The 13,336-nt window shown below is 43.8% G+C and overlaps 1 protein-coding gene across 4 annotated transcripts in view; it reads left to right on the top strand.

The window, feature by feature from the left end:
- LOC139533706 (connector enhancer of kinase suppressor of ras 2-like) overlaps positions 1–13,336 on the top strand; it is a 58,879-nt gene that overhangs the window by 34,257 nt on the left and 11,286 nt on the right. For 2 of the 4 annotated variants that reach the window (XM_071332022.1, XM_071332014.1), the window contains exons 7-20: positions 2,673–2,732; positions 2,917–2,985; positions 3,171–3,317; positions 4,962–5,095; positions 5,367–5,572; positions 6,110–6,199; positions 10,414–10,595; positions 10,746–10,794; positions 10,947–11,125; positions 11,292–11,365; positions 11,626–11,697; positions 11,950–12,017; positions 12,168–12,271; positions 12,457–12,946. In XM_071332022.1, coding sequence (XP_071188123.1) covers positions 2,673–2,732; positions 2,917–2,985; positions 3,171–3,317; positions 4,962–5,095; positions 5,367–5,572; positions 6,110–6,199; positions 10,414–10,595; positions 10,746–10,794; positions 10,947–11,125; positions 11,292–11,365; positions 11,626–11,697; positions 11,950–12,017; positions 12,168–12,271; positions 12,457–12,946 — 1,924 coding nt within the window. The remainder of the gene's footprint in view (positions 1–2,672; positions 2,733–2,916; positions 2,986–3,170; positions 3,318–4,961; positions 5,096–5,366; positions 5,573–6,109; positions 6,200–10,413; positions 10,596–10,745; positions 10,795–10,946; positions 11,126–11,291; positions 11,366–11,625; positions 11,698–11,949; positions 12,018–12,167; positions 12,272–12,456; positions 12,947–13,336) is intronic. The other 2 variants (XM_071332038.1, XM_071332031.1) reach the window with 1 other exon arrangement.

The raw sequence follows: 13,336 nt of genomic DNA, 5'->3' as shown, positions 1-13,336 counted from the left end.
TAAAAGGCACATGACAGCCCGCTTGGAGTTTGCCAAAAGGCACCTAAAGGACTCTCAGACCATGAGAAACAAGATTCTCAGGTCTGATGAAACCAAGATTGAACTCTTTGATCTGAATGCCAAGTGTCACATCTGGAGGAAACCTGCCATTATCCCCAAGGTGTAGCATGGTGGTGGCAGCATCATGCTGTGGGGATGTTTTTCAGCAGCACGGACTGGGAGACTAGTCAGGATCGAGGGAAAGATGAATAGAGCGAAGTACAGAGATCCTTGATGAAAACCTGCTCCACAGCACTGAGGACCTCAGACTGGGGCATAGGTTCAACTTCCAACAGGACAACGACCCTAAGCACACAGCCAGACGACACAGGAGTGGCTTCGGGACAAGTCTCTGAATGTCCTTGAGTGGTCCAGCCAGAGCCCGGAATTTAACTTCTTATGGCTGCAATCCCGTTAACGGGATGATATGACAACAGCCAGTGAAAGTGCAGGGCGCCAAATTCAAACAACAGAAATCTCATAATTAAAATTCCTCAAACATACATGTATCTTATACCATTTTAAAGGTAATCTTGTTGTTAATCGCACCAAAGTGTCCGATTTCAAATAGGCTTTTCATCGAAAGCACCACAAACGATTATGTTAGGTTACCACCAACTCACAGAAAAATTCAGCCATTTTTCCAGCCAAAGAGAGGAGTCACAAAAAGCACAAATAGAGATAAAATTCATCACTAACCTTTGATGATCTTCATCAGATGACACTCATAGAACTTCATGTTACACAATACATATATGTCTTGTTTGATTAAGTTCATATTTATATCCAAAAACCTCAGTTTACATTGGCGCCATGTTCAGAAATGCCTCCAAAATATCCGTAGAAATTGCAGAGAGCCACGTCAAATAACAGAAATACTCATCATAAACTTTGATGAAAGATAATGTTTTACATAGAATTAAAGATACACTTGTTCTTAATGCAACCGCTGTGTCAGATTTCAAAAAGCTTTACGGCAAAACACAATATTCAACAATCTGAAAACAGCGTTCAGCCACAAAAGCAAGCCATACAGTTACCCGCCAAATTGTGCAGTCAACAAACTCATAAAAAGCATTATAAATCTTCACTTTGCTGATCTTCGTCGGAATGCACTCCCAGGACTCCCACTTCCACAAGAAATGTTTGTTTTGTTCGGTAATGTCCATTTTTTATGTCCAAATAGCTATTTCTGTAGCATGTTTGGTAAACAAATGTTTTTAACATAAATCTTGAATAACGTTCCAACTGGAGAATTACATTGACTTCAGATGAGCGATGGAACAGAGCTCCCTCTCATGTGAACGCACATGGTCAAAGAATGGCAGACCTGACTAATTCCCCTCTCATTCGGCCCCCCTTCACAGTAGAGGCATCAGACAAGGTTCTACAGACTGTTGGCATCTAGTGGAAGCCGTAGGAAGTGCAAACTCATCCATATCTCGCTGTGATTTCAATAGGATCTTGGTTGAAAATCGACCAGCCTCAGAATTTCCACTTCCGGTTTGGATTTTTGAATTCTGTTATACTCACAGACACAATTCAAACAGTTTTAGAAACTTCAGAGTGTTTCCTATCCAATACTAATAATAATATGCATATATTAGCAACTATGACTGAGGAGCAGGCCGTTTACTCTGGGCACCTCTGTGCACCTTTCATCCAAGCTACTCAATACTGCCCCTGCAGCCATAAGAAGTTAACCTGATCGAACATCTCTGGAGAAACCTGAAAATAGCTGTGTAAATAGCTGTGAAAATAGCTGTGCCAACCTGACAGAGCTTGAGAGGATCTGCAGAGAAGAATGTGAGAAACTCCCCAAAAACAGGTGTGCCAAGCTTGTAGTATCATACCCAAGAAGAATCGAGGCTGTAATCGCTGCCAAAGGTGCTTCAACAAAGTACTGAGTAAAGGGTTTGAATATTTATGTAAATGTGATATTTCTGTTGTTTTTTTCAATTCTAAAAAGCTGTTTTTGCTTTGTTATTATGGGGTATTGTGTGTAGATTGATGGGGAGGAACAATTTAATCAATTTTAGAATAAGTCTGTAAGGTAACAAAATGTAGAAAAAGTGAAGGCGTCTGAATACTTTCCGAATACACTGTATTTACTTAGTAGATTTCTCCTGTACAATATGTGGACACAAACTGTTATCTAAAGCCTCCATGTTTGCTCTGACTTGCACTTAGATATGACTGTCCTGCTTGGGGCTGTAAGCTCCCACCCCCACACACAAACATATGCACAGACCACACAGAGGGCCACAGAGCTTTTCACATACAGTACAGTCAATATAACCTGAACAGAGGAGTGGGCCGAATGGGACAAAAATAAACCTCTTACTCTCATCTCACTCAGACTGAAATGCACTGAGTGTGTGTGTTTGTGTGTGTGTGTGTCTATTTGTTATGCACTTACAGCCCATCGAAGGGCAGGCTTGAGCATTTTAGTACGTTTGTCTGTTTGCCTCTACGATTGACAGGGACCGATTTAATATTTACAATATGGATTCATGGAGATGTTATATGTATCTTTTAAACTGAATTAATTTCTGTGTTTGTTATGTACTGTATATGGATGTGTGAACTTGTCAGGATATGGCTGTAAGCTACCTCTCTCTGTCGCTCTATAGGGCATGTACATCAAATCGACATATGACGGCCTGCATGTCATCACTGGAACTACAGAGGGAGTGAGTATATCTTCAACATGCTCAGTCAGGGCTATGAAGCCATTTGGCATGTAGATCATTCTCCTATGATACAGACGGAGAAGTGTCACTCATGGCTGTGTCACAGTGAATCCCATTAATGACAGTGAACAGCATCAGGCCAATCAGTGTTTATAGCTGTGTGATGTGTCATCCTCTCCATAAGTCTTTGGCTGACCGCTGTAAGAAAATCCACGCAGGCGATGAAGTCATCCAGGTCAATCATCAGACAGTGGTGCGTCTCTCTCTCTCTTCTTACCTTATATTATCTCTCTGCCCATCCCCTTTATCTTATTCTCATCTTACGTTTACATACTGGTATATGACTACCCTATGATTACTACTATGCTTGTGTGAAAGGTCACCCTATGTGTTTTTCATTGTGTGTTTGTGTGTGTGTTTGTTGGCATGTGGCGCTAGGTGGGCTGGCAGTTAAAGAACTTGGTGAATTCTTTGCGCGGGGATCCCGGGGGTGTTATGCTGACTCTGAAGAAGCGCCCACAGAGCACACTCACATCCACCCCAGCACTACTGAAGAACATGAGATGGAAACCCTTAGCCCTGCAAGTATGGCAACACTTTCAACCTCCACACAACTGATGAATGTTTTTTTTGTGTTTTTTTTCTCACATTTATTTAACCAGGTAGGCTAGTTGAGAACAAGTTCTCATTTACAACTGCGACCGGGCCAAGATAAAGCAAAGCAGTTTGACACATACAACAACACAGAGTTACACATGGAACAAACAAACATACAGTCAATAATACAGTAGAAAAAAAGTATATATACAGTGTGTGCAAATGAGGTAGGATAAGGGAGGTAAGGCAATAAAATAGGCCATAGTGGCGAGGTAATTACGATATAGCAATTAAACACTGGAGTGATAGATGTGCAGAAGATGAATGTGCAAGTAGATATACTGGGGTGCAAAGGAGCAAAATAAATAAATAAATACAGTATGGGGATGAGGTAGTTGGATGGGCTATTTACAGATGAGCTATGTACAGGTGCAATGATCTGTGAGCTGCTCTGACATCTGATGCTTGACGTTAGTGAGGGAGATAAGAGTCTCCAGCTTCAGAGATTTTTGCAGTGCGTTCCAGTCATTGGCAGCAGAGAACTGGAAGGAAAGGCGGCCAAGGGAGGAATTGGCTTTGGGGGTGACCATTGAAATATACCTGCTGGAGTGCGTGCTGTGGGTGGGTGCTGCTATGGTGACTAGTGAGCTGAGATAAGGCGGGGCTTTACCTAGCAAAGACTTGTAGATGACCTGGAGCCAGTGGGTTTGGCGAGTATGAAGCGAGGTCCAGCCAATGAGAGCATACAGGTCGCAGTGGTGGGTAGTGTATGTGTGGCCGAATCTGAAATAACACACTATTCCCTTTATAGTGCTTACTTTATAGCATATATGGAATAGGGTGGTATTTCAGACACAGCCTGTGTTTTAGTGAGATGTGATTTATATACGGTATACCTCTATCTTATCAGTAGGTTAATAACTGAGATGGTGTGTGAACTTTTGTATGTGCATAGTATGTGACTGTCTGTGCATGGTGTCGGTGAGTATGCAATCAGGAGAGTGCATTTGTATGTTAGTGGCTCTCGGTAAAGCAGTGAGTTTTTGTGACTGTGTCTGTCTGTGTGTCATATTCTGCCCCAAAACGTTGTGTAATATAGGTGTTGTATCTGAACTGGTGCGTGGAGGAAGCGTGTGTGTGAGGGGCATTTGTGACTTCATCCCTGCCCCCCCTCTGAGTCCCATGCTGGGCTAAGTGCTGTTTTCCTCCCTCCCCCCTGGGTCCCTGACCAACTGGAGCGCATCAGAGCTCTGCCGCCTCCTGATCCCACCCATCTTACCCATCTCCCCTTTTCCTTTACCTCTTCTCTGCTACCTCTCTTCTCCTCTCCCTACCTTCCTCTCCCTCTTGTTTCATCATGCATCCAGATTCAGTTATTGTCTTATGCTTTGAATTTATAGTTCATTATAGTTCATGCAAAGGATCAAATATATTTTCCATTTCCTAACCCTGCCTCTAGCCATTCTCCAACTGAGAAACAAGCAATTCCCACATATTGAATCTCTAATGGTTTGATTAAGCGTAGTCTTAAACTGTTTACGAGACTACACATCACTGCAGTATGTCAGAAAACTAACCCCCTCTCTCTCTCTCTTCCTCTTCTTCCCCCCCTCTTTATCTCTCTCCTCACAGCCCATCATCCCTCAGAGCCCCAGCAGCAGTGTGGCCACGCCCACCAGTACCCTGAGCACCCCGTCCAGGAGAGACAGCTGTGCCCTACAGGACCTCTTCATCCCCCCGCCCCCTGATGAACCATACACCCCCAGGTACACACACAAGCTGCCTCGCTATGACATACTGTATGCCTTACCTTAGGGATTACAGTGTAGTCACTGTTCATATGTTGTGAGTAAGCTAACTGCAGTGAAATATTGAACAATGGTTTACCTGTGTAATTACGATAGTCTGTGTACTTAGTCAGTTTGTTCCCTTTTGAGGGGTGATGTATGTGCCTTGTAGTATATGAGTTTGTTTAGGGTTACCTACGCAGTCGATGCTCCATAGGCAAACAGACTCTCTCCATGATCTGTGCTGCAGAGATGACAAGGGGAATCTACCAGGTGACGACGACCTCCAAGCTGAAGTCCCGGTAGCCAAGGGCTCTGAGTCCCCCAACTCCTTCCTGGACCAGGAGTGTCGCCGACGTTTTCCTCTGGTGGAGGAGGATGCCGTTCTCTACTGCTACGAGTACGACCAGAACCATGGACCTCCACTTGCACGCAGGGACAGCACCCCCACTTATGGTATGACCCAGTCCAAGCCTGCATATTTGTATGAGGGATGTCAGCCCCCTACATACTGTATGGTAAGATCAAGTCCAAGCCTGTGTGTTTGTATGAGGGATGTCAATCCCCCACATATGGTATGACCCAGTCCAAGGCTGTGTGTTTGGATGTGGGATGTCAATTCCCCACATATGGTATGACCCAGTCCAAGGCTGTGTGTTTGGATGTGGGATGTCAATCTCCCACATATGGTATGACCCAGTCCAAGGCTATGTTTTTGGTTGTGGGATGTCAATCCCCCAAATATGGCATTAACCCAGTCCAAGAATGTGTGTTTGGATGTGGGATGTCAATCTCCCACATATGGCATGACCCAGTCCAAGGCTGTGTGTTTGGATGAAGGATGCCTGTGGTGCACTTGTTCCTATGCAATCCCTTCTGTGTTTGTAATGTTAGTGTTTGTGTCACTGTGGTGTTAATATAGGCTGTTTGTAGCTCTTTGATGTTCCTGGGTAGGTCTGTAATGTTGTATGTTATCTGTGCTGTGTGCTCCAGGCAGGCTTAGACCCATCTCCATGCCAGTGGAATATAACTGGGTGGGAGACTATGAAGACTCGTCCAAGCTGAAAAGAGAGAGCAGGAGAGGTGAGTGGGAGGCTGGGATGGAGAGAGGGGAAAGATAAAGATAGAGGGGAGACAGAAAGAGAGAGATAAAGCAGCAGAGGTGTGGGTGGATATCTCTCATAATTGGGCCAGGGACCGGTTTTCTACCTCCCCATCTCAGATGTCTTAGCCAAGGGACCAGGAGGCTGAGCACCCATGTGAGGCAGGGCTCTGTGCATGATAGATATGATACTGAATTAGCTATCCTCCTCTTTATCTGTCCCTCTTTTCCGGTATCTTCTTTCTGTGTATCTTAATTAGTCCTTCCTGCTCTCTCTCTTCCTCTCTCACCTCTTTCTCTCGGTCTCTTTCTCTGCTTTTGGGTCTTGAAAGTACTGTATGTCGTTGCCTTGGCAACTGTAGCCAGGATCTTCCCAAGATTCGTGCCTTTCATTGGTTGCTGCCAAGCCCAGTGGCAAACAGAGTAGGAAGAGAGCGAATGGCCTTGTTTCAGTCTGAGAGGCAGACATTGTGATGTTGTGTTTATGATTCCTGAAGGGGGTGGTGGCAGTCAGTCTATTGTTCCTGTGGCTCTCCAGCATCAGTGAGGGTGCTATATTTATCTGCCTTTTTGGCAAGAGGCAGTATCTTTGACATATTGAATTTCTTCCTGAATGCAACATTTATTTCTATTTTTGAGGGAAATGCCCTGCAAATATCAAAATAATGACAGTCCTTTAGGAATAGCTATGTTGTTTCAGTGCAGTAATGGAGTTTGAGTGAAGTCTAGATGTTTGTCTGAATGACAAGGCAGAGTAAAGCCTTAGAGCCCTAAAGTCGAATGCCTGGACACACCACAGGATTACACAAAACATCAATTACACTTCCCAATGATATGACCCACAAAACTAGCCCATAAGTCAGATGGAGGACATTTGTCAATGGGCCTTGCTCCAGTCTTAAGGCCCTAATGCTCACAAGTCACACAACTGTCCACTTTCATCCAAGCAATCATTACACAATCTCTAGAATTGGATTTTGGCTTTGCTTGTTTTTCCGCTGTTGTTTAAGTTGGCATTAAAATCTCTTAAGGATCGGACCCTTCAGCTCAATTTCCGCCCAAAATGACCATACTCAGGACCTTTAGCAGGGATATGCATATTATTGATACTATTTGACAGGAAACACTTTGAAGTTTGTGGAGATGTGAAATTAATGTAGGAGAATATAACACATTAGATCTGGTAAAAGACAAAACAAACAAAAAAACATGCATTCTCTATTTTTATTTTTGTTGCATCATCTTTGAAATGCAAAAGAAAGGCCATACATTGACATAGGAAGCTGGGTGTAATTTAGATGTTTCCCACAAGAGGGAAGCAGTGTGTGTGCAAAGTTTCAGACTGATACATTCAAGAATGAGAGATCTACATAATATTTTGTATCAAGTCTCCCAGGTGTCCCGAGTATACCCAAATGTACCCAAGTGGCCAAATTCGGAACATACAAAAATGCTATGGTAATAAAATATGTAAGTTTACACACTCCGAGGAATGTCATACATGATGGATCATTAGCTTCCATACATAAAAGGTACTAACCTTCACACCTCTAGATTGCCGGGCGGGGGTAGGGTGTGTAGCAAGACACAGCAGGGGGTCAGACTGGAGGATTCAGGTCCTACGTTTGAATGAGTGGGGGATGGAGGAGTCTCTATACACCACACATACACTACCGGTCAAAAGCTTTGTCTTGATAACAGCTTTGCACACTCTTGGCATTCTTTCAACCAGCTTCATGAGGTAGTCACCTGGAATACATTTCAATTAACAGGTGTGCCTTCTTAAAAGTTCATTTGTGGAATTTCCTTCCTTCTTAATGCGTTTGAGCCAATCAGTTGTGTTGTGACAAGGTGTGGGGGTGTGGGGGGGGGGGGGGGGGGGTATACAGAAGACAGCCCTATTTGGTAAAATACCATATTATGGCAAGAACAGCTCAAAAAAGCTAAGAGAAATGACAGTCTATCATTACTTTAAGACATGAAGGTCAGTCAATACGGAACATTTCAAGAACTTTGAAAGTTTCTTCAACTGCAGTCGCAAAAACCATCAAGCGCTATGATGAAACTGGCTCTCATGAGGACCGACACAGGAATGGAAGACCCAGAGTTACCTCTGCTGCAGAGGATAAGTTCATTAGAGTTACCAGCCTCAGAAATTGCAGCCAAAATAAATGAAAAATAAACAGACACATCTCAACATCAACTGTTCAGAGGAGACTGCGTGAATCAGGCCTTCATGGTCAAATTGCTGCAAAGAAACCACTACTAAAGGACACCAATAAGAAGAGACTTGCTTGGGCTAAGAAACACGAGCAATGGACATTAGACCGGTGGAAATTTGTAATTTGGTCTGGAGTCCAAATTGTAGATTTTTGGTTCCAACTGCCGTGTCTTTGTGAGACGCGTTGTGGGTGAACGGATGATCTCCGCATGTGCATTTCCCATCGTAAAGCATTGATGAGGAGGTTTTATGGTGTGGGGGTGCTTTGCTGGTGACACTGTCTGTGATTTATTTCGAATTCAAGGCACACTTAACCAGCATGGCTACCACAGCATTCAGCATCGATACGCCATCCCATCTGGGTTCAACAGGACAATGACCCAACACACCTCCAAGCTGTGTAAGGGATATTTGACCAAGAAGGAGAGTGATGGAGTGCTGCATTAGATGACCTGGCCTCCACAATCCCCCTGACCTCAACCAAATTGAGATGGTTTGGGATGTGTTATGTGTTATTTCATAGTTGTGATGTCTTCACTGTTATTCTACAATGTAGAAAATAGTAAAAATAAAGAAAAACCCTTGAATGAGTAAGTGTTCTAAAAATGTTGACCGGTAGTGTATCTATATAGATATTACATAGAGTATGGGGAACACAATCACTATAATGAAATACGAGGACCAATAGCCTATAAGACGCTCAAAAACCACAGCATATCATAGCCAACATAACATACACAGACTATACTAATATATTGTATGCCTTAGGTCTATATCTTTTATATACTGTACATATATAGAAATCTAAGACAAATATCTTAAATGAATATGCATCCATTTAAACAACTGGATTAGCACGAGAAGAAAAAAACGTATTTTACTTACAGATATAAAAGTAACGTTACCTTCTCCTTCCAATCTTTCTTTCTCGCAGGACTCCTCGTGTCACTCTCACGGTCAATTTCTGCAATAATATCATCCAAATGTGTATACTTGAAGTTTGATTTAGCATTTATACTCTTAGCAGCCATGTTGTACTTTTTCAGTTTTGAGAAAACTTTGTGGATTTTCAATGGGGAATGAATCGTGTTGCGCGCAGCCATAGGACAATGGCCATTAGTCCTACAAAGGGACATCACATACTCATGTAAAGCCCAGCTCATTGGCTATCTAGCTAGCTATGTTTCAAAATGATAGGTGGTCATTGGAGCAAGAGACGGTCAATCAAGTGAACACCACCCGTCTCATTGGTGCATAATGATGGCTGTCCTTCATGGGCTAATTGACATTTTGTGTAGCCAATACGTAACGTAAAATGATTAACAATTTTTGGGTTGCCTTCTAGAGTGTCTGAGGATTGCACAGAAACCAAACTTGACCGGGTAAAACAAGGTTTAGCAGGTTAGATTTCATAGATTGTTTTGTTGCAAGTTGAAAGAGCTGGAATTCATGCAAAACGCTGTATAAAACATGGATCGTGTTAGGATATAGAAATTGATTTTATCAAACAAAACTATGCTACATTTTGTCTCTGATACCCTCAGGATGACAAATCAGAGCAAGATTACTGAATGTAAGTACATTATATAACGTCAGAGGTGAATGTATCAAACCAGTTGCCTTGATAAAAGTGTTATGTTGTTCTGCACTATCCTCAAACAATAGCATGGTATTTTTTAGCTGTAATAGCTACTGTAAATTGTACACTGTGGTTAGATTAACAACATTTAAGCTTTCTGACCATATAAGACATGTCTATGCCACGGAAAGTTGGCTTTTGTTTACAATGCCATTCAAGTCAAATATTGAGCAGCAACTGTCCCGATTTCTGGGACACTGATCCAGTAGAGGTTTTAACTAAGTTACAGCGCAATTAATATTCAGTAGCTAGAAATGATGTACACATTGTAGGTCTATAGAATCAAATGGCATTAGACAAAGTGATAGAATTGCTGGCTTTTCCTGCTCCCATAGAAAACTCCCTGCTGCGATATGTGAGTCAGAGTGAGGACAAGGCCATGCCAGAGGAGTACCTGACAGGACGCAGCAGGAAGAAGAGTGACAAAAGCAGCCCTGCCCACTACGCCCTCCACCCAGCCCTCCAGATGGAGGTCTCCATGTCCATGTCCAGCTCTGACTCTGCCTCCCTCTACCATGTAAGTCCCATTGGTCCCAGACCCCTGAGACAACACTGACTTATACAGTTTGTTTGTTGTGATTATGGTAAGTTATTTTGAGAACTGATAACAGTGGAGACAGATCAATGTGTATTGCTATCTCTCAATTTCATGTGTGTTATTTTGTAGATGTTTGAACGATCCTCGCTGCTCTCAAGGTCTAGGAAGAAAAGTAAAGGTGAGTTAGTCAAAACCTACAGTTCATACCCCATGTACAGTCTCAAGTATGCAGTACATACAGCTACTGGAGATACATAAATGTATGCTGACGCAGATCACCCAATACAGTCCCTTCACTGCTACCCCTCTCCTACTCTCTCCTCACTTCAGTAGGTGGCTCTCTGTCCTCCATCAGTAAGAGGCGTATCTCCTGTAAGGACCTGGGGCGTGGGGACTGTGAGGGCTGGCTGTGGAAGAAGAAGGATGCTAAAAGTTATTTCTCCCAGAAGTGGAAAAAGTACTGGTTCATCCTGAAAGATACCTGCCTGTACTGGTACATGAATGAGGAGGTGAGTGTGTGAGTGACACTGACAGACTTGCTGATTTGTAGTACCGTGGCTTCCTGTCCTGATTATCTGATCTAAAATGTGAACCATCCCTTTATATTTTTTGTATGTGTCAGAAAATGAATGGGTGTTAGAACAATATATGATATTGTGTTTTTTCCTCCCTCAGGATGAAAAGGCAGAGGGCTTTGTAAGTCTCCCTGAATTCAAGATTGATCGTGCATCTGAGTGCCGTAGGAAGTAGTGAGTACATGTATTTGTGTTTATTTACCGATTCATTCATATTTGAGTCTTGGGGTCTGTTTGTCTCTGTGAACCTCGACATGTGTTTGTTTGAATATGTCGAGAACGTGTGTGTGTGTGTGTGTGTCTTTAAATGCAATATATGTTTATGGGTGTCTTGTGTCTCTATGTACAGTACAGAATATGCAGTCTGTGTATGTGCCCCAGGATATTTACAGTATGGTGGAATCTGTCCTTAACATCATGTTTCTGTGTTCCAGTGCTTTCAAGGCCTGCCATCCAAAGATCAAGAGTTTCTACTTTGCAGCAGACAATGTGGATGACATGAATAGGTGAGAGTCACTGTCAGTGATGATTACTGTAGCTGACACAGAGCTGAGATATGAGAGGGGGAGACCGGAAGAGACAAGGAGGTGAGACAGACTGACAGAAACCTGGAAAGTGTAGGAAAATAGGGCTAGGCAGATGACCAGGTGAGCTGATGTGAGATGCAAAAACAACAGGGGATAACAGAATGGTATGTGGTGTGTGAGATCTGGAATGGTGTGTAGCTGTCACGTCTCATTAGTGTTGTTCCCTCACAGGTGGCTGAGTCGTTTGACCATGGCAGTGGCAGGTTACTCGGAGCAGGAGAGGATCCGACAGGACCAGGGTGAGAATACATGAATACACATTAATAAAGCTGGCAATAATAAAGGACAATAGCTGCTTTGTTTGCCCTACTTTAGAAAATCCCCCCACATTGTCTCTTTCTGATGGTGACGTGTCCTCTTTTCTGCTTCTTCCTTGTCATCATCACCAGACTACTGGAGTGAAAGTGACCATGAGGACATGGAGATGCCATCAACCATACCGAAACAGGACAGCCCTCCACCCCCCTACGACAGCTACCCCAGGCCCCCCTCGGCAAGTTAATCTCTCTTTAAAAAGTTAGACAACAACTCTGTGCGTAGTTTTACTATGTTATTTACATTATTGTTACAATGCCATTATATACCTCTCTAGCTGCGTCTCTTCCTTCTTTATCATTCTGGTATTTATATTAATAACCGTTACAATGCCATTACACCTCTCTGTCTGGTTCTCTTTAGGTGTCCCAGATGAGTCCATACCTGGAGCCCAAACACGGCCGCCTCTCCTCTGAAACCTTCCAGTCACACTCCTCTCATGAGGAGTTCCACCCCGAGCCACAGGAGGGCAGCGGGAGCGGCTCCCCTGGTCAGAAGTCTTCCAGCCAACGGCGTTCGTGGCAGGACTTGATTGAGACTCCCCTGGGCAGCACGGGGCTCCACTACCTGCAGACCCTGCCCCTGGAGGAGGCCCTGCTGCGTTCCCCTGGAGGAGGTGGCCTTTCTGTGGAGTACCGCCGCCAGTCAACCCTCCCTGCTCAGCGCAGCCTGCTGCAGGAGCACTATGGCCCACTGCCCCTGCAACTCAGCCCCAGTGTCCCCGTAGAGGCTGGGGGGAAACCCCGTAGCTTCACCCTTCCCCGAGACAGTGGGCTCCATGCCATTCTCTCAGCCTCGGCCAGCGACTCTGACCACAGGGACCACCACCGCTACCAGCTGGCCAGAGACACAGGTGAGACATTACTGAGACATGACTGAGACACAGGACAAAGATGTGGCAGCCACGATGACACCATGAAATGGAGAGACATGACACTGTGAGGCAGAGAAGAAAGAGATTTGACAACAACCTCACTCTCACTCTCTCTGCCACATTCTAGGATATAACTTGATGGGTATAAATAGTTGAATATACTTAAATGGAAATGTTTACTTGTAGGGTTATAACCTGGTAACCAGTAGTGAGTGACGTTGCTAATTAAAGGCATTGTGCAGACACAGTCTGTGTCACAGACTTTGCTGATTGTCTGAGATTTAGACCAGCCCCATCCCCCATCCCTACAGACCTCCAGGACACTACTCTAAAGTGAAGTGAAATCTTAGTGTCCTAATTGACACTAAT

This window comes from Salvelinus alpinus, chromosome 1 (assembly GCF_045679555.1).
Source record: "Salvelinus alpinus chromosome 1, SLU_Salpinus.1, whole genome shotgun sequence".
Lineage (NCBI taxonomy): Eukaryota > Metazoa > Chordata > Actinopteri > Salmoniformes > Salmonidae > Salvelinus > Salvelinus alpinus.
The sequence above is the reverse complement of the archived record's forward strand: the minus strand, read 5'-3'. Positions and strand labels throughout refer to the sequence as shown.